The sequence below is a fragment of the Eschrichtius robustus genome, chromosome 20 (assembly GCF_028021215.1).
Source record: "Eschrichtius robustus isolate mEscRob2 chromosome 20, mEscRob2.pri, whole genome shotgun sequence".
NCBI lineage: Eukaryota > Metazoa > Chordata > Mammalia > Artiodactyla > Eschrichtiidae > Eschrichtius > Eschrichtius robustus.
Genome location: NC_090843.1, coordinates 22,001,712 through 22,022,539, shown reverse-complemented (window position 1 = coordinate 22,022,539; position 20,828 = coordinate 22,001,712). Strand labels below are relative to the sequence as shown.

The 20,828-nt window shown below is 51.9% G+C and overlaps 1 protein-coding gene across 1 annotated transcript; it reads left to right on the top strand.

The window, feature by feature from the left end:
* The first annotated feature begins 539 nt into the window (after positions 1–539).
* On the top strand, positions 540–18,659 carry MPP2 (MAGUK p55 scaffold protein 2). Its single transcript, XM_068530508.1, has 11 exons — positions 540–656; positions 12,962–13,114; positions 13,228–13,377; positions 13,728–13,955; positions 14,741–14,872; positions 14,967–15,072; positions 15,154–15,222; positions 15,443–15,604; positions 16,225–16,427; positions 16,757–16,885; positions 18,157–18,659. The coding sequence occupies exons 1-11, from the start codon at positions 540–542 to the stop codon at positions 18,331–18,333; spliced, it is 1,626 nt and encodes a 541-aa protein (XP_068386609.1). The 3' UTR covers positions 18,334–18,659.
* The last annotated feature ends 2,169 nt before the right edge of the window (positions 18,660–20,828 follow it).

Genomic DNA, 20,828 nt, shown 5'->3' with positions numbered 1-20,828 from the left:
GACAAGTGCAAAATCACTCTGAATTAGTGGCGCAGCTGGTACTGGATACTGGGTAGACCTTGACCTCCTGCATGGCTGCCTGCTTGACTTGCACTCAGACACATGCTTCAAGCACCATTTCTCTCATCCCTGAGCCCGCCTCGTGCAGGTGGCTGAGTCCTGTGGCTTCAGCCCATCCAGAGGTTGAATGATGTGGCTCTCTGGTTTAGGGCAGAACCTGGAACCTTCACCTGCTTTCTTTTCTCCCCTCCCCCCACCTCAGAGTCCACTTCCTGGTGCCTAGAGCCTTCCACTTGCCCAGGCTAGCATTACCTAGGGCCTAGAGAACAGGCCAAGGAAATTGCCCCTCCCCTCTTAGGGCCCCTGCCCCAAGCATTCAAGGAGTGCCAGGAGTGCCAGGCAGGGAAGTATGTGCTGCCGGGGAGGGGCTGTCTTCTGTGGGATGTGTGGTAAGAAGGGCAGGGTTTCTATGGTGTGTTTGGGTCCCCTGTGCTCAGCTGGCACTTGTGTGTCTCACTGCCTGCTCCTTCCCTCCAGCCATGCAGCAAGTCCTGGACAACCTGGGATCCCTCCCCAATGCCACGGGGGCAGCCGAACTGGACCTGATCTTCCTTCGAGGCATTATGGAAAGTCCTATAGTGAGATCCCTGGCCAAGGTAGAGTGCTCCAGGGAGGCTGGCACAAGGGCACTGTGCCTGGGGAGGCATAGTGCGTGGGGGGATGTTAGCCACAGGGGTGCTGGGAATGGGGCATGTGGCACCGGAGACCCCCAGAGGGGGGTATGCATGGACATCCATGCCCAGGTGATGAATCTGAGCTGCTGCAGGTAGGGAGGCTGCCCGCACGCCTGACTGGTGAGTGTGTAGATGTGCCCACGTGGATGGGTGTTTGGTGACTGCCAACTTGTAGAGGGTATGATTGGTTAGGGGTGAGCATGCCTGTGCTTTGGAATCTCCAGAGTTCATCCTGCTTAGCTTTCTGCCTTTGGGCATTTTGTGCGGACATCTATCTAAGGTCACCTGCCACATATCAGGTGGGGGAGAGACTCACTAAAACAGAAAGTTCTAAAGCACTTTGGTAACAACAGTGATAGAGGCAGATGCGCTAGGCGTTTGGGGAGTGTAAAGGACAGATGCCTGACCCATCCCAGGGTGGGTAGGGAAGACTTCCTGGAGGAAGGGCCATTTGTGCTGAGTCTTGAAGTATGAGGAGGAGGGGCAGGGCATTCCATGCCATGGAATGTTGCTTGAGCAGAAACAGAGGTGAGAAAGAGCCAGAAGTGTACAGGAGCTGCAAGTGTCAGCGTGAGGCTGGAGCTTTAGGTGTGAGACAGGGAGTGTGAGCTGTGGAGATGTTGGCAGCTGTTGGCAGCTGGTGAAGGGCCCCGGGGGCTATGCCTGGGGCTTGGGCATCGTCCTGTGATGTCCTGTGAGCAACTTGGAGCCTTTGGTGGGTTTTATTTATTTATTTATTTATGGCTGTGTTGGGTCTTCGTTTCTGCGCGAGGGCTTTCTCTAGTTGTGGCAAGTGGGGGCCACTCTTCACCGCGGTGCGCGGGCCTCTCACCATCGCGGCCTCTCTTGTTGCGGAGCACAGGCTCCAGACGCGCAGGATCAGTCATTGTGGCTCACGAGCCTAGTTGCTCCGCGGCATGTGGGATCTTCCCAGACCAGGGCTCGAACCCGTGTCCCCTGCATTGGCAGGCAGATTCTCAACCACTGCGCCACCAGGGAAGCCCCCTTTTGTGGGTTTTAAGCATGGGTGTGATGACGGCACACAGGTGTTTTAGGAGCATCCCTCTGGCAGCCACAGGGAGGATGGTTGGAGGGTCATGGCTGGAGTTGGAGAGACCAGCGTTGGGGATGGCCCTGAACTAGACCTGTGGTAACAGGGCTTGAGGGAGGGGAGGATGAAAGAAATATTTAGGAAGTAAGTTGGCAGTACTTGATATTTGGGTGTGGAAGGTGAGGGGTGTGGGTAGCCACGCCCCTGGGATTCTGCACAGGCAAAGTGTGAGGCTGGTGCTGCCTTCAAGTGAGATAAGAAGCAAGGATAGACTGGGGAGGGGGCGATCCTTCGCTGAGGAGGACGAGGAGCACTCCCAAGGCTGGGAGTCGCAGGGAATCATGCTAATGGCTCAGATTTCTCAGGGGAGGCGGGCAGTCTTCTGCTGGCCATCAGGGATCAGGGGTTGAGTGGAGCGGGGCGGAGGGGGTGATTTGGAAGTGAAGGTTCAACTAATTAATAACTGAAGGGAAGAGAGGGAACCCACCAAAGCCAGGGAGCAGGATCGACAGGGCTCCAGACTGTCAATCCCAGGGTGGGGGTGACTCAGGCCAGAGACACAGAGGGTGGCTTTGGTCCAGGGCTTGTGCTGGATGGGGGCTGTGGGAGGCTGAGATACAGGGAGAGGTGAGAATGGTCCAGAGCAGCACCTCTGGGGCCGAGGTTGGGAGGGGAGGGGAGAGTGGCCAGGAGCAGACAGAGGGGCAGGGAGAAAACGGAGGTGAAGGCCTGGGGGCTCTCCGGATTTGGGGATAGAGTGTATGGCTGGAAGAAACGAAGGCCGAGGTCAGAGAGAGGGTTGGGAAGTGAAAGATTTCCAAGGAGGACAGTTCTGGAGGTGACATGACAATCTGGGATGTGGCTGCAGTGGACGGAAAGGTCATCGATGTTAAAGAAGTCTAGGAATTGGGACTTCCCTGGTGGTCCAGTGGCTAAGACTCTGTGCTCCCAATGCAGGGGGCCTGGGTTCGATCCCTGGTCAGGGAACTAGATCCTGCATGCCACAACTAAGAGCCTGCAGGCCGCAACTAAATATCCAGCACGCCACAACTAAGACCCGGAGCAGCCAAATAAATAAATAAATATTAAAAAAAAAAAAAAGAGACATCTAGGAATGGAGGGCTCATGGGATGGGGTGTCTACACAGGTGTTGGGGTGGGGAGGAGACGGGAGGCAGTCCCAGGGTCTCCAGTGAATGGTGGTGAGCGTAACCAGGAAGTTGGCAATGACAGTGATGGCGGGGAGGGGGAGGGCGGTACAATCAGGTGATGGGTCTTCCACAGGGTGAGGGTGGGGACTCTGTCACAGGACAGCTGTGGTCGGCCCTGACATGGGGCGTGGAAGGGGACCAGGCCCCCTTGCTACAGGGGATGCTGTGTCCCGGGGACACAGCCTGATATGTTATCATCTGTGGAATGGCTGAAGACCAAGGGCAGTTGTTAACGATGGAAGATGAGAGGTGTGAGAGGGTCGCTAGTGGGAGGTTCTGGGGAAGAGAAAACTGAGCAGATTGTAAGGGACTGGAGAAAGGCAAGTTGCTTCTCCTTCGGTGGTCAAGGATTGGATTCATGTGTTAAAAATCAAAACAAGGAATTATGCATGTTTCATACAGAGAGATTACGAGCTCCTCGAGGACAGGGATGTCTGCTTGATTTGCTACTGTATCCCCAGAGCCTAGAACAGTGCCTGGCACATAGTAGGTGCTCACTGAATATTTATTGAACTAGTGAATACAAGAGAGTGTGTAGAAAAAGCACATAACAGACCTCTGAGTACCCACCTCCAGGATGTGAATGCTGGCCATGTTTGCTTTAGTTCTTGCTCTTTCTTTTCAAGAAATAAAAGCATGATCCAGTGAATGCCTCTCCCCTTTTCCTCATTTCCACGGCTTCCCCTGCCTACAGGTGACCCCTGGCTTGAGTTGATGATGCCGTTCCCCTGAATGTGTGCCTGTCTTGCCTACGCATGTATTTAGATGTAAACAATGTGCCCCTGTTATATGTGGTTTTAAGCTTTGCGTAATGGAATGATAGCGTAAGCAGCTATGGTTTTTGAGATTTCTGGTTCATATAAGTAATATAGTTATTGACATGCGTAGAGATATAGATTCATTTGAACTGTTGTGTGGTATTCCAATAGGTGAATAGAGCCCAGCGTATTCATTTACTGGTTCCCCTACTGAGAGACAGGCACAGTGTCGCGGACTTGCCTCTGTAAAGCACAGAGCTGCCGTGAACATCCCCATATCCATCTGCTTCTGCACGTGGGTGAGAGTTTCTCTAGGGTGGACACTTGGCAGTGGAGTTGCTGAGTATGCACATTTGAACCTCAACATCTGTAACCTTCCAAAGCTGACTTCACAGTTGGATTTATTAAACCACATCATCTCTGAGTCACTCTAGCGATTGCTTCTATAGCGAGACAGCCAGTGAAATAAGGAGGGGCTCTCGGGATGCAGAACCTCTGGGTTAGAAGATCCTGTAGCCAGCACCCTCCAAAGTGTGACCCTCCCACCCCCACCCCCATAGCATTTCTCTCTGATGGCCTCGTGGAGCCCATTTGACAGCTTGCCAAAGATGGGATTGCTGGCTGGATGGCTCTGTCCTTCACTTAGTCATTGTCATCCGTCCTCTATTCAACAAATATCCATGGCGTGCTCACCAAGTCCCAGGCACAGTGCTAGGGCTATGGCAATGAACTGTCAGAAAGTTTATTCTTCTCCTGAGGGAGCCCGAGTGTGTCATTTTCTCACTGAGCCCTGCAATGTCCCAGTCCTGGGACCCCTGCCTGATTGAGAAATTACCAATGTGCTGTGTCAGACCATAAGTAAACTCCCTTCTCCAGAAGTGTTCTTGGGGTAAGCCGGCCAGAATTTCCTCCCAAGAAGTTCCTAGAGTGGTTCCAGTTGTGCATTAACACAACAGAAGATAGTGTGGACATGTCTTCAATGCTGAGACCCCGGTAAGAGGCTCAGGGGCTAAGGGAACCCAGTGACTTCTCTCCCTCTAGCTGTGAAACAAACAGGAAGTGAATCTCCATAAAGGCCCATCTGAGCTCAGTAAAAATCTTTCCGATCCCTTTATGCGTGACCCTTTACAATGCAACTTTGCCAGTCCTCTCATCAAAAGGGAGAGTTTCTACTCTTCAGTCTGGGCTTGACTGCGTGACTTGCTTTGGACAACAGGACCTACTTCTTACTCTTTCTCACCTATTTTAATGATTATGTATACACAGATCGATTTCAAACCTATTCGACAAAGTACTTTGATCAAAGGTCCAGCTGCAAAAGCTTGGTGGCCCAGAAACCCACAGGAGCGGAGTCCAATTGGAACCCCATGTGGTAGCTATTCACCTCCTTCCCTTACCCTGATGACTCTCCAGGGATGCGGCAGATAATGTGGGAGGGGCTACACTGGGTAGATCTGGGACCAGGGAGGAGCAGGTCCCTGAGGGGACAAACCCAGAGAGTTACAGGTTCTGAAGGAAGTCAAATTTGGCAGGCAGATAACAAATCCAGAGGGTTGGCTACAGAAAGCAGGTGGCAGCCGTGGCAGGTGGGTGACATCTGGGAGCTCTGACATGGACCCAGTAACAGGTGTTCCAACAACGGACAAGGCCACGGCGAGAAATCAAAGGCAGATGACATTCAGAAATTTAGGTAAACTGTTACCAGTGGGGACATCTGCCAGCTGGGAGGCCTGTGAACTAATCCACATGAGATGAAGAAGAAAAAGCACAGGGTTTGGAGTCAGAAGATTCACTGGCTAGCTGTGTGACTTTAGTAGGTCTGAGAACCTCTCTGAGCTTCAGTCATTTCTTCTGAGAAACGGGGATAACGATGCTTACCTCTCAGAGTTGTGGTCGGGATAAGGGGAGGTCATGGATGTGGAAGCATTTTTAAGCCATAAAGAGTTGTTATAATGCAGTCTTGGCCATTGGACTAGAGTTCATAGGGAAGGCTCCAGTCCTGTGGTAAGGGGGAGGTGAGAGAGCTGGCAAAGCAAGGCAGGGCCTTACAAGAATGAGGGGCCAGGAGGGTCACTAAGATGGAGACTCTGACCAGGGGACATGACGAACAGAGGCTACAGTGGTGGGGAGCCCAGCGCATCAGTTAGCTTTTGCTGTGTAACAAACCACCCCACAGCACAGTGGCTTAAAACAACTTTGATTTATGTCTCATGATTTTGTGGATCGGTTGGGTGGTTTTTCTGGTCTGAGCTTGCTCAGTTGGGATGGGGTAGTCTAGGATAGCCTCAGTCACATGTCTGTTGTCTCAGCTGGGAAGACTGCAATGTTTAGGATGGTGTGGTCTCTCATCCTCTAGGAGGGTGGCCCAGGTTGCTTCACATGGTGGTCTCAGCAGCAGTGGAAGACCAGCCCCCAATCCCAGGCACTTTCCAAGCCTCTGTTTTGCATCACATTTGCTATTGTCCCATTGTCCAAAGCAGATCACACGGCCAAATCCAGGTTGAAGGGTCCCTTCATTTTCTGGCTCACCACACTCTGGACTACTTTCAGACTTTGAACTACTTAATTATGAGCCTGGGCTTCAAATGAGAATTCTGTCTCCTGATCAGAGAGGTTGGAGTGGGAAGGCAGAGGGAAAAAGATTTTCAAAGAACGGCTGTGTGGCGTTTCTGCATCTGCAGTTTACATCCGGCTCTGGATCGGGAGCTGGCAGATCTGGGTTTAAGGGCCGGCTCTACCATTAGCCAAGTGTGAACCTGGCCCAAGTTTCTGGTCTATAAGGAGCTTGAGCCCCTGCTGTGCTGAGGGTGATTTTTCAGAGCCGAATTAAGCAAATGGTTACCACAGAAATTCAAAACCACTCTCCTGGCTGTGGGGCCTTGTGCCTCTAATACTGTAGTGTGTGCTGTACAAGAGCACACTTTCTAAAAACAGGCGCCCAGAGAGTGACACCACAGCTGTGGGGACGCTCAGGAAACTTTGACAGGAGTCCCTGCTGTACACCCATGAGCTATGAAAAGGAATTCATTTCACCCATTAGAGCCTCGGATACTTTATTGGGAAAATGGCCTTGATACTATTAATCTCACAGGGTCATTGTGACATTTAAGTGGAATGTCTGTCAAGTGTGTTATTTTACCATCAGACATGTATATACCCCCTGGGAGAAACTCTCACATGTGCACCAGGAGACATAGACTGGAATGTTCATAGTAGTACTGTTCGGAATGGCAAAAACCTGAAACGACCCAGATGCCTTTCAAGGAGAGAGGAGATGAATCAGATATGGCATAGTCACACAATGGACTGTAATACAGCCATTAAAGTGAATGAACTAGGACTTCCCTGGCAGTCCAGTGGTTAAGACTGCACGCTTCCACTGCAGGGGGCGCAGGTTCAATCCCTGGTCAGGGAACTAAGATCCTGCATGCTGTGCGGTGCGGTCCAAAAAAAAAAAAAAGAATGAACTAATGTGATATGGGAAAAAAGAATGAATCTTAGCAAAATAACATTAAATGAAAATTAATATTAAGTGAATGTGTTCACCTAATATGAAAAATAAGAGTAAATCTTTGCAAAAAAATAGTAAGTGAAACAATTTTTCACTTAATACTAAGTGAAAAAAAAATCAGGCCTCGAGGAATCATATATAGCACGATTCCCTTTTTTTAAAGGTTAAAATAACTAAAAACAATATTTATTTTAGGAATATATTGAATACATATAGATATAATAAAACTATGTAAAATGAGAAGCCAGGGCATGATGAACACAGGGAATCAAGATGGTGGTTTCTGAGTGGGAGAGGTGGGTGGATGGGTGCGTGGGGCATGTGATTAGATGTAGGATATTGTCAAGATCCTCCTTTATGGTTTAAGTGGTGGGTGCTTAGATCCTTGTTGTATTATTACAAAAGTACCTAATTTAATACCAGCCAACTCAAAGGAAGCCGTGCACAAACCAATGATGAGAATACATCATGAGCCAAGGATGTGATTAATCCAATTCTGAGTTCCCAAAGTCCCAGAAAAGTATGTTGCAAATTGTGACACATGTTGGGTGTTCTCAGTATTGGTCAATCAGCTGTTTGGGTCAGCCTGCTGGTAGTGTTTCTTTTGTATTTGAATGATTAAAGGTTGAAAGTTTCCTCTGGCCCATGAAGGTTGGGCTTGCAGAGCTGTGATCTTCCATCTGTGGGTAAGACATCCGGGGGGAGCCACAGGCGGAGGAATGGATCAGCCTAGGGGGAGGGGTCATTAAGTCAAAGGTGGGAGGTAAAAGGCATGGGAGACACACTGGCTTCCTGCTTGGTTAAGTGAGGGCTTCTGGGGAAACTTGTCCTCCTCATCCATGGAGCAGAAGATGCTAAAGCTAAAATGGGCAACCTCTATGCTTCTCACGTAACCTGGGCCAGAGCTAGCTCCCATTAACCCGAAGGAGCCTGGCCAGGGTCACCATGGTGAGATGGTTGCAAGCCTGAGTGCCTTTGTTTATTCTTGAAACATTTCCTGGGGCCTTGGGCTCTCAGCATGTCTTAGACACTGGTAACGGAGTCAGGGTTGCTCTGTGGGTTGTGCTGAGCTTAATGAGTAAAGATCACATAGGGTTTGGTGGAACCTTCTGGGGCATGTCTCTGCCCTCTGGCTTCTGAGGATCATCAAGGCATAACAGGTCTCCGAGTACTACTCCTTTGCCCCTTCAGTTGTCTGTTTCCCCAGCAGGGAACCCTCTGCCCAGCCAGACTGTAGGAGTCAGGCTGAAATGCTGCTCCCCCAGCAGAGGATGATTTAGCGACAGTGGGGCCAATATGCCTCCCTGTGTGGGATGCTGTTTCCCTGGCCCGTTTGGGGAAGAGAAGACAGGAAAGGAGCGAGACTTTATTGAGCACCTGCTGTGTGCCAGGCACTGTGTCCATCTCACCAAACCCTCAGAGTATCCTTATGAGATGTTATTAAAATCTCCCCATTTCATGGGCTTGAACAGCTTTCTATTACGGAAATTTTCAAAAATGTTTCTTGAACCCCCATCATCCATTATCCTACTTCAACATTTAACAACTCATGAACAATCTTGTTTTATGCATACCTCCACCTCCTCCTCCTCTCTCTCCTGAATTATTTTGAAGGAAATCTCAGACATAATTTTATCTGTATTTCAGTTTGTATAGATAAAAGATAAAGATTCTTAAAAAAAATTCACACTATCATTATCACACATAGAAAATTAAGGAATAATTTTCTTATGGATTTTTATTAAATGGTATTGGGATACCTGGATAGTCATTTGGAAAGATATCAAAGTAGATCCATACCTCCTACTGTACATGAAAATAAACTTCCAAGAAGATCAGAGATTGAGAAAACAAACCATACACATTCTAGAAGGAAACATGGATCTGTGTGTAAGGAATGCCTTTTTAAAAAGCTATGCCTCAAAATTCAGATGCATAAAATGTTAATAAATTTAACTACATTAAATATATATTTTTTGCATTGACAGAAAAACATAAGCTGAGTCAAACGACAAATGACAAACTGGGGGTAAATATTTGCAAGAGGTATTACAGATAAAGGGCTTATTTTCCTAATATAGAGAATGTTTAAAAAAGTGAGAAAAAGAAAGAAACAAGATCTGATGGAAAAATTGGCAGAAGACATGAACAGACAGTTCACAGAAAAAGATATACAGATGGCCTTTAAACATATGAAGAGCTGCTCAGTTTCACTCATAATAAGCAAAATGCAAATCAAACCCCACTGAGAGATGGTTTCTCATCCATGTGATTGGCAGACATTCAAAGGTTTGATCACACACTCTGGTGGCAAGGCTTCAGGAAAGTTTCTCATCTAATGCTGGTGGGATGGCAAAGTGGCACAAGCCCCACAGAGGGGAGTTTGTCAATATCTAACAAAACCACATGTGTATTTACTGCTTGACCCAGCAAGACTTATAGGAATTTACATGAAAGATCTTCTCCACAGATATAGAACAGCTATGCCAAGGCTATTCACTGCAGTTTTATTTGCGATAGTAAGATATTAGAAACAACCTAAATACCCATGGAGATTGGTTGAATAAATTATGGTACTCCAGTCACACAATCATGCAAATGTAGTGATTGAAAAATAACAACAATAAAGGAAGATCTCCACAGAGCGGCATAGAGTGATTTCCAGGGCATATTGTTAAATAAAAAACCAAACAACAAACCAAACCAATTAAACAAACAAAAGCCCCAAGGTATCAGAGAGTGTACATAGTGTTCTACCTTTTACGTAAGAAAGGGAAATATTTATTTATTTTTGCGGGAAAAAACCCAGATAGAATAAACCAGAAACTAATGAAGATGATTACCTTTAGAGTGTGGGTGTAAATGGGGTAGAAGGGATGAGGATGGAAATGAGACTTTTTTGAGTTTACTTTTTATATAGATTTAAAATCTGAGGGACTTCCCTGGTGGTGCAGTGGTTAAGAATCTGCCTGCCAGTGCAGGGGACACGGGTTCGAGCCCTAATCCGGGAAGATCCCACATGCCGCGGAGCAGCTAAGCCCGTGCACCACAACTACTGAGCCTGCACTCTAGAGCCCGCGAGCCACAACTACTGAGCCCGCGCACCTAGAGCCTGTGCCCCACAACAAGAGAAGCCACCACAATGGGAAGCCCGTGCACCGCAATGGAGAGTAGACCCTGCTCGCCACAACTAGAGAAAGCTCGCGCACAGCAACGAAGACGCAGCGCAGCCAGAAATAAATAAATAAATAAATAAAATTAAATTCTTAAAAAAATTTTGAACCATGCGAATGTTGTACATATTAAAAAAGATTAAATTAAAAAGAATGAAAAAGGCACACCCTGAAATTAAGTGCAGATAAGTGAATTTATCCATATATCAAATTGTTAGCATAATCCTACAGAAAAAGGAATTAATTTAAGTAACTTTTTTCTCGCAATATTCTGACTGTATTCCCTAAGTGGGATATATACTAAGGCTATACTATTTAATATAGTAGCCACTAGCCACACGTGGGTATTTATTTAAATATTTAAGTTAAAATTAAAATAAACTAAAATGCTGATATATGATTAAAAATTATGTTCCTTAGTTGTCCTAGTCACATTTCTCAATAGCCACGTGTGGCTAGAAGCTACCACAGTAGACAGCCCAGATATAGAACATTTCCATTAATGCTGTAAGTTCTTTTAGACTATTCTGAGGACAAAAAGAATGCAGATAAATCTTGATTTTTACTTAGTAGTTTTGTGATAGGTAGTAGCAGTAGTTTAGCAAATCTGAAACTTTTTTGAATATTGAAGGACAGAACAAATAATTAAAATATATTAATGTTCTTGGGGAAAAGTTCTTACCAAAGGAGAAGGGAGATACAAATATGGAATGGGAGAAGATAAGGAAAGTATTGTAGAGTTTGATTTTAATGAGAACTGTCAGAATCAACTAACGTCTACTGAAGTAATGACACCCTAGAATCAATGAGCACTGAGTGCCCAGATCTTGGTTTCTAAATACCATTTCCCACCAAAAGGAATCAGGGTTCCTTGGGGAAATTGCTGATTCCAGAACCAGGGTAGGGAAAGTACAAGGTGAGCTCATGGTGGAAGGAAGAGGTGCTCAAGGACTGATGGGAACATGTCAAAAGGCATGCTTGGGGCTCCCCTGGACAAATGTGGGATAAATTGAGACAATGAAGGTAGTGATGGTGATGGATTAGAACACAGTGAGTAAAAAAATCCATAGTCCATAGATATGGGGAGAGAGAGAAAGAGAGAGAGAGAGAGGGAGGGAGGGAGGAGGAGTGGGAGGGAAAAAGGAAGAGCTTTTATAATAGAATGCCAACTAAGACATGTAGATAATGACTATTTTGCAACCCCCCCATATAATAATAATTGATTCAGGCAAAGGCCATAAATGGATACTAAATCCATTAGTGAATGATTGTTGGGGAACAGAATAGTCACACAGTCTAAAAGTGTGGGAAAACCACAAGATCACTTATATAGAACTCTTGCCACAATGATTAGCCTGAGTCTAAAGGTGAGGAAGCAATCAGATAAATCCAGTTCTGGGGCACTTTACAAACTACTGGCCCGGACTCTTTAAAAAATGCCCTGAAAGACTAAGAGTTATTGGAGTCTGTTCTAGATTAAAGGAGAATAAAAAGATGTGACAACCAAATTTAACATGTGATCTTGGTTAGATTGTAGATCAGAAAAATAAAGCTATAAAGAATATTTTTGAGACAATAGTGAACATGGACATGGACTGTCTATTAGATAATATTATATCAGTGTGTCAGTGCTGAATTTCTCGCATGTGACAATGACACTGTACTTTATATAGCAGATCTCCTGTTTGTTCTTAGGAGATTCCTGCCGAAGTACTTTGAGGCGAAGTACTTTTTGTCTGCCACTATCTTTCAGATGATCCAGAGGGAAAAAAAAGTCTCCATGTATATCCCTGAAATGGGACTCCTTTCTTCCCACTTAACATAACATAACTCTCCCCGCTGGGCTCGTCACTGGCAAAGGCTTCCTTTCCCCTTTTCAGAGCACCTTGTCACGGAGCCCACCTTGTCATGGAGCCCATGCTCATTGTCATGGAGCCCAGAGTCAGTAGAGCAACAAGGAGGTGCAGGGCCTTCTCCTGGTGCCATGTACTGATATCTTGTCCCCTTCTTCACTGGGAGCCCTGGGCCCAAGGCTTGGAGACCCAAGTTAAAGTCCCTGTGACCTTGGGCAAGCTTCTCCACTTCCCTGGCTTCCTTAATCTGGGCTACAGGGTGTCCAAGACCCCACCCAACCATGATGTTGGGTGGAAGAAGCTGTCCTTGAACTCAGATGCTTATAGGGTTCTGGATGCTGGGGACAGTTTGATGATTTTAATGGCCCTCTGTGGCAAGAGATGGAAATGAAATTTTATCCTTTGGATTCTCTCTTCCCTAAACTGAGTCCCCATCACTGTTTTGGGGGAGAAAGGAGAAAGCAAGGCACCTGTGCGCACGTGTGAGTGTGCTTGTGTCTGAGTGAGTGAGGCTCTGAGACTGATACCAGGAGCAGTGCTGTGGCTGGGGTCTAAAGTCAGCATTTGGGGGTGGGAAGATGCCTGGGAGCTGGTGGGGGGGGCGGCGCTGTTTGGTACCCCAGGGCTCTTGGGGAAGCATCAAGTTTCACCTGTTCCGCCCCCACCCCCAGGCCCACGAGCGGCTGGAGGAGACGAAGCTGGAGGCCGTGCGGGACAACAACCTGGAGCTGGTGCAGGAGATCCTGCGGGACCTGGCGCAGCTGGCCGAGCAGAGCAGCACGGCGGCTGAGCTGGCCCGCATCCTCCAGGAGCCCCACTTCCAGGTTTGGTCCTCTCCCGGGCTGCTGGGGTGGCGCCGGCAGGAGGTTAGAACTGGGATGGGAAGGGACCTCGGGGCACTGCCCCATGGTCCCTCCTCTTCCCCCCACCTCCCCAGTCCCTCCTGGAGACGCACGACTCTGTGGCCTCAAAGACCTATGAGACACCACCCCCCAGCCCTGGCCTGGACCCCACGTTCAGCAACCAGCCCTTGCCTCCTGATGCGGTGCGCATGGTGGGCATCCGCAAGACGGCTGGAGAGCATCTGGTGAGGGCGCTGGGCAGCGCCAGCGGTGGAATCTCGGGAGGGGGGATTGAGAGTAACCGGTGGGGATCCAGTCTGGTCAGGAGAGGGCTGAAGATGAAGACAGGATCAGCTCTGCCCAGGGTCGGGCGCCAGCGCACCCAGGAGACCGCAGACATTGTGACTCTCTCCATTCTGCCCACTTTCAGTCCACTGGTGCCCCTGTAAGTAAAGAATTTGGGCAGAAGATGGCAGAGAAGGTCGCTATGAGGGTGGGGGTGGAAGGGTAGAATGGAGGGGCTCTTAAGAGACCCATTTGAAGATTCTGACTTGGAGCAGTTGGCGCCTCATCATACCCGCCCTCCGTCCCCCAGGGCGTGACATTCCGCGTGGAGGGTGGCGAGTTGGTGATCGCACGCATTCTGCATGGGGGCATGGTGGCTCAGCAAGGCCTACTACATGTGGGCGACATCATCAAGGAGGTGAACGGGCAGCCGGTGGGCAGCGACCCCCGCGCGCTGCAGGAGCTCCTGCGCAACTCCAGCGGCAGCGTTATCCTCAAGATCCTGCCCAGCTACCAGGAGCCCCATCTGCCCCGCCAGGTGGGCCCCTCCACCGAGCCCCTCACCCAGCACAAGGCCCAAGGGGTGGCTGAGCTTCCCGGCGGCCAGGGCCACAGGCCTCCTGGTGGGAGCCCCTCCTCACCAGCCAGTGTACTCAAAGCAAGATGCACCTGGTGAATGCGGTCACGCGTTTGCCCTAGTCTTGGGCACTCATGCGCATGTGTAAGGGATGTGCGCGCGTCTAAAGCCTGGAGTACCTGAGTGTACAAATGAATTCCTGCATCGTGTGCAGCCCTCCATGTGCCTACGTGTAGGCACGGGTGCCCAGAATTGGGTTGTCATGTGTCCTATACAGCTGCCTTCAGGTCGGTGGATTGTGGAGGTCTCGCTGCTCTGCTCACCTCTCCTATTGGCTGTCTAGCCTTTTGCCAGAGCCCTCTCCTCCGAGGGAGGGTGTAGGGGGACGGGGGGATCTTGCATTAGGTGCCAGGATCATGTTCCTTACCAGGTGATACCACCTTCTTGGTGGGTAGGGCCAGGGCCCCAGGCCTGAGCAGATCCCCTATCCTTCTGAGTCCTTTTGTTCTGGATGCAAAGGGAGGCTGGTACCAGGGAGGTGGACCAGGCAGGCCTGCGGCATCATGCCTTTAGATGGGCAGTGCCAGGGTCTCTTTCATCTTTGTGAGGGGAGGGGGCAGAAGGTGAACTGTGTGACACTCCCACCCCCCCCACCCTCGGGGTAGGGGTGGCAACAGGAACGGGCATCGCCCCCTCCAGCCTTCCCCTGCTTCTTCCCTTGACCCTTTGCCAAATCCCTGGCCCAGGTATTTGTGAAATGCCACTTTGACTATGACCCAGCCAGAGACAGCCTTATCCCCTGCAAGGAAGCCGGCCTGCGCTTCAATGCTGGGGACCTGCTTCAGATTGTAAACCAGGACGACGCCAACTGGTGGCAGGTGAGCCCTGGGCACCTGTGCTGTCTCTCCAGGTATGGCGTCGGGGGGCAGTGAGGGCTTACTCAGGCACATCTTTGTCCCACGGTCATTTCAGGCGTGCCACGTAGAAGGGGGCAGCGCTGGGCTCATCCCCAGTCAGCTACTGGAGGAGAAGCGGAAAGCCTTTGTCAAGCGGGACCTGGAGCTGACACCCACCTCAGGTACAGTCCTCCCCCCAGACCTCTAATCTGGGATCTGATGTGGCCCTGCCTGGCCTCACTTGCTCATCTCCTTATGGCCAGGGACCCTGTGCGGCAGCATTTCAGGAAAGAAAAAGAAGCGAATGATGTATTTGACCACCAAGAATGCAGGTGGGTGTTGGGGGCCCCTTCCCCCATCCTCCTGCAGTGCCCCCTCCCTCCCCCACCAATGACTTGTGCCTCTCCTGGATCTGATGCCGCCAGCCCTGTCCCTAAGCCCTGCCCTGTTTTTCCCTCCTGCCCTTGGCCCCAGCCCTCTTATCCTTGGCCTCCCTGAGAGCCCAGCCCCAGCCCCTTCACCTGATGAGCAGTGCCATCTCCCTGTGTCCAGAGTTTGACCGCCATGAGTTGCTGATTTATGAGGAGGTGGCTCGCATGCCCCCCTTCCGCCGGAAAACCCTGGTGCTGATCGGGGCTCAAGGTGTGGGCCGGCGCAGCCTGAAGAACAAACTCATCATGTGGGATCCGGATCGCTACGGCACCACAGTGCCCTGTGAGTGGGGGCTGGGTCCTGCTGCGTGGGAGGCAGGGAGCACGGGCTGCCCTGGGGGCCAGGGCTGAGTCCACTGAATGGGCATCTGCGTAGGCCCAAGGTTAAGTGATACCTTTGGGTGTGAGGTGTGTGGTGCACGCCCTCTGTGGGTGGATGTGGGAACTGCAGGCTGGGGAGGGCGGGGAACCATTGGCCATGTGGGTGGTGCGAGCCTTACCTTTCCTTCTCTCATGTTTCACTTGCTAAAAGTCCAGCTGGGAACCCATGTGAAACAGGGCTATGAGCTGTGTGTGGCCTTGTGGAAAAGAGGGCTTCTGGTGACAGAACCAGAGGCAGGAACCTGAGTGCTGACCCCAGGTCTGCTTGGCCTTGCTGTGTGGCTTTGGGCTGCACATTGCCCTCTCTGGGCTTCAGCCCTCCATCTGTAAGCACTGGGTTAGAACAGTGATTTCTGAAGGTCCCCTCAATATGGACGTCTTGAGTCTGTGGGTGCCAATGGTGAGGGTGAGGGCAAGGTGTGCGGGAAGGCAGCAGGACTGCTTGGTGCAGGTAGAGCACGAGCACGTGTGTCTGAGGTGGTGTGGCCTGCCTGTGCCCATTCGGCCCCTCCTTCCCCCTAGACACGTCCCGGAGGCCCAAGGACTCAGAACGGGAAGGCCAGGGTTACAGCTTTGTGTCCCGTGCGGAGATGGAGGCTGACATCCGTGCTGGGCGATACCTGGAACATGGTGAATACGAGGGCAACTTGTATGGCACACGTATCGACTCCATCCGGGGCGTGGTCGCTGCCGGCCGGGTGTGTGTGCTGGATGTCAACCCCCAGGTACTGCCTGGCCTGCTCCTTCCCAGCCTGCTCAATACCTCTCTGGGTACTCTGCTTGCCCCCCCAGTATTACCCCATATATTTCCAAGTACCCCCCTATAACCCCTCAACTACTGCTAGGGACCCAGCCCACCTAGAACCTCTTTCTCAGCCTTGTGGACCCCCAGTCACCCCATCCCCAGCCACCTGCCAGCTATTTTGCCATTCATCCTCAGGACTCATGTCCCAGAGCCCCAGGTCCACATTCTCATCTATTCCCAGGTACCTGTTCTCACCCCCATCACCCCAGATGTACATGGGGATATACTCCTGGCCCTCCTCTTCTGCAGGCAGTGAAGGTCCTGAGAACAGCTGAGTTTGTCCCTTATGTGGTGTTCATCGAGGCCCCTGACTTTGAGACCCTGCGAGCCATGAACCGGACGGCGCTGGAGAGTGGGGTGTCCACCAAGCAGCTCACGGTGAGGGCCTCTAAGGTGTGGTGGGAGGGGTCTAATGGCTGATTAGGGTGGTGTGGGGGGCCAGCCAGAGCCGAGGAAGAGAAGAAGGTGGTGTTGGGAAGGGGAGAGGCGCCCACCTGAGGTACCACTGAGGTGAGCTTTGCGAATCCCACTTTATAGGTGTGGGAACGGAGGTCTGAGCGAGGAAGTGAAGTGTAGAGTCAGGGACACAGCTGGCCCGGGGCACGGGAGCTTCTGCCAGGCCCCCTGCTTGGTCCACTCTGTGGGAACAGGGCTCCAGGGGAGCCGGTGAGAGATCTGTGGGCAGAGGTGGGCTGTTTACAGCTGGGGGTAAAGCTGAAGGGAGGGAGGAGGCCGGAGGCTGGAAGGCTGCCTGGAGGGGCCAGTTAGCATCAGGGGGGAGGCAGTGCAGGGAGGAGAGGCTTCAAGGCAGGTGTTGCAGGACTCCAGGGCACCCCTCTCCCCCCAGGGACCCCTTGGAACAGCCTTCCCCAGCAGGTGTAGGGTTTGCAGAGCTCTGAACTCAGGGGTCCCTCTGCTGGCCACTTATGATACTGCAGCTCTCAGGCCCCGGTCAGCTGCTCAGACCCAGGAGAAAGGTCCGGGCTGGGCTCCGCACCACTGCAGCCTGCTCTGGCCACAAACAGGGCCTACTGGAGCCCCTGGGACACAGCTGGGTCAGTCCTAGAGCTTCTGCCTCGGCTTATGTAAGTCAGTATTCAAGTTCCCTTCCCATCCTTGCCGGTCCAGCTTGGGCTGGGTCTGGAGACGGGGTTGCCTTGGGCCCTTGTGAGTGGCCCTAGGACCAGGCGTGGCAATTGCCTTTCAGGCTGTCTAGGTAAGGGGACCTAGTCAGACTGAAGGGAGCACTGGCTCTGGAGTCAGGCAGACCCCGTTCAGCCATTGACTGGCTGTGTGGCCTCTTTGTACGTCAGTTTTCTCTGTTGTAAATGAGAATAATTAGTCCTGCTTTTGCAGAGCTGTAGTGAAGATTGCGCTAGTTGCCAAGTGTTTAGTGCAGTGCTTGGCACTTCCTAAAGGTTATTTCCTTCCTCCCTTCCCACCACCCATCTGTCTGTCCACGGTTACAGGAGAGCTGCCTTGGGGCAGGCAGGGAGGGGCTGCTGCCTCCCCAGCCAGGGGGTCTGTGCCTGCCATGGTTGGTACTTTGGGCTTTGGGGAGGGGGCTAGATGGGGCAGGCTGTGGGTCCCCCTGACGCTGGGGGTGCCAGGGGGATACTGATGGGCGGGAGGTCCCCTTGTGCTGGCAGGAGGCGGACCTGAGACGGACGGTGGAGGAGAGCAGCCGCATCCAGAGGGGCTACGGGCATTACTTCGACCTCAGTCTGGTCAATAGCAACCTGGAGAGGACCTTCCATGAACTCCAGGCCGCCTTGGAGAAGCTGCGCACGGAGCCCCAGTGGGTGCCCGTCAGCTGGGTGTACTGAGCCTGTTCTCCTGGACCTCGGCCCTCTGGGTTGTGACCCAGAACCCTGAATCCGTCCCCTTCCCAACCGTGAGCCCCAGCCATGATCCTCAGCTCCCGTTCCCGGCACTCTGGCTCTATCCCTGGGTCATGGCCCCGAGTCTGGCTTCAGCGCAGGAGGCGTGCACTGCCAGGGAGGTGGGTGTTCGTGGGGCACCTCTGTGCCCAGGTGCTACCCACTCCCGACGTTCACTGGCCGCCAGATGTCCCTCGCTGAGGGCCAAGCCGTGCCCCGGAGTGTCGGAATTGCCTCCATAATGCTCAGTCCAGAGAAGAGAAAAGCTGCTTTGGGACCACGTGGTCAGTAGTACACTGTCCCCACCCCTCTCGCCAGTCACTTTTTCTCCTCTGGACTGGCCACCCTGACCCCACTCCTGGGCTGCTCCTACTTCTCGCCCCTGCAGCCTAGGGGCAGGCCTTAGGCTGGTTCCCTGTGGCCAGGTGTGTACGCGGCCCCCCGGCGGCTAGGCAAGCCCAGGCGGCGGTGCCAGCCTGGTGCCATCCCGAAGGCTGGAGGAGCCGAAGCACCAGCCAGTTGCCGCCGCCAGGGAGAGGGCAGTTCTCTGCCCCCTCGGAACGGGGCTGGCTCCCTGTCCTTCCCTCATGCACAGCTTTTCACTGCCGAAGTCTCTCCACAGACTTCTCCAATGTGCCCCTGACAGGCCAGCTCTGCTCCCCGCAGGGCAAGGGCGGCAGGGGGCTGCGGGCTCAGCCCAGGCAAGGGTGGGCTGGAGGCCGAGCCCTGTGACGAGGAGCCTGACGGGAGAGCTCCCAGCCCACTGTGGCCCGTGGTGGGGGCGCGTCTGGGCTCCCTGTCCGTGGTCATTGTCCATTTTGGTCTCTGTGGCCGGGTCCAGCTGCCCACTCACATGAGGGCGGCCTGGGCGCTGAGGAAAGGGGAGGGCTGGGCCACGGGGCATGGCCTTGGAGGACGTTTGCGCCCCAGCAGACTCCCCGCACAACTCCAGGGGGTGCCATCCACACTGTAGTCTCCACAGCTTACAGTTCCGCAGGCTGCGGTGCCTGGTCTGTTTCTGCCACTGGAGTGTGTGTCAGGCTTAGTTTTTGGAGAGGGGAAGCAAAGGGTTGTTGTGCTTTGGAGGTCACTCTTTGGGGCCCCGTTTTTGGGCTCCCCATCAGCCCCCCATTTCTTATGAGACCCTTTTCCCAGATTCCAGAGGCTCGGCCCTACCCAGATGTCTTCCTCCGCTCTCCTGTTGTCCCCCGACCCTCAATGCCACCCTCCAGTCCTTGAGGAGGGCAACTGTGTAAAATAGGAGAATCCCTTTTTTAAAAAGTATGCTGTCCTTGACTTCCCCAGACATCTCATCCCTCATCCTTCTCTGTGACCCTTCCCGGGGTGAACCTGTCCTTGTAGGGGACCCCCCCCATGACCGCCCCCCCCAGCCTTTGTGCTCCCCAGTTCTCCTGTCTAATCAGTCTTCGCTGCAGTGTCAGCCAAGCTGGCCCCTGAGCCACTGTGTGCCCATTTCCTAGGGAAGGGGAGGGAGAAGAAACAGAATATTTATTACAAAGTCAGAAATATATTTATTATATTAGGGATCTCATTTGCATTTGCCTAGGATATGCAAATGAGATGTAAAGGTCAAGTCTACTTCCATCTCATTTTCATAGCTCTGCATCCACTATGCAGTCAACTTTATGTTCCTCTTTTCCCTTTAGTCAATGTTCTTTTAATTTATCCTCAGTTCAGCTCTCCCTTGCTTCACCCTCACCCTCAACCCAAGGGGACTGGGAGTGGGAGGAAAATGAGGTGTTCTCGCGCTGGCCCAGGGCCATGGGGTACTTTGTTCATCCCCACCTCACCCGGGAGACTGGGGAATAGAGGCAGCTACCCCCTCCCCCTTGGTTAACCTCCAAAGCGCTCTGATTAGAAGACCATCCTCTTTGATGGGAGGTGGGGCTGGGCACCTTGCTGAAGGGTTGGCACATGGCCCTTCAGGGTGAAGCTCCAGTTACTGTTCTGGCACCTTCACCTCTGGTGATGCCTGTGGGTTGGGCCCCTCCTTTCCCATCTCTATTCCTCTCTGAACAGCATTCTACCTCCCCTGCCTTAGCCGTACTCCGGGGACCCGTACTGGGTTGGAATGGGTGTGTGTGCCCACCGCATTAGCCCTCGGGTTCCATCCTCCCTCTTCCCACTGTGGACGCTTGTATTGAGGAACCTCAGGATAATAGGGCCCTGCCCCCCTGTCTACACTCAGTCCCAGCCCAGCTGTCCTTCCCCCAGTCCCCTCTCTCAGCCATCCAGTTCTTGAGCTTTCTCTCTGATTGGTTTTCTTTTTCTCTGATTAAATGTGAAAGCAAAGCTTCTGGGCTCTGTTTGTCTTTCACTGGGGTCAGGTGGAGGGCTTTGGGAAAGGTTGAGAGTGGGGAGCACAGCATAGATGATTCTGGAGTGGAAGCTGGAGTGACATGTCTTGCGTTCTGTGATGT

Coding starts and splice junctions, on each gene's coding strand:
- MPP2 (XM_068530508.1), top strand. CDS start 540: ATGCAGCAAGTCCTGGACAACCTGGGATCCCTCCCCAATGCCACGGGG. Junction 13,115..13,227: donor TCCAGGAGCCCCACTTCCAG/GTTTGGTCCTCT, acceptor CCACCTCCCCAG/TCCCTCCTGGAGACGCACGA. Junction 13,956..14,740: donor AGCCCCATCTGCCCCGCCAG/GTGGGCCCCTCC, acceptor TCCCTGGCCCAG/GTATTTGTGAAATGCCACTT.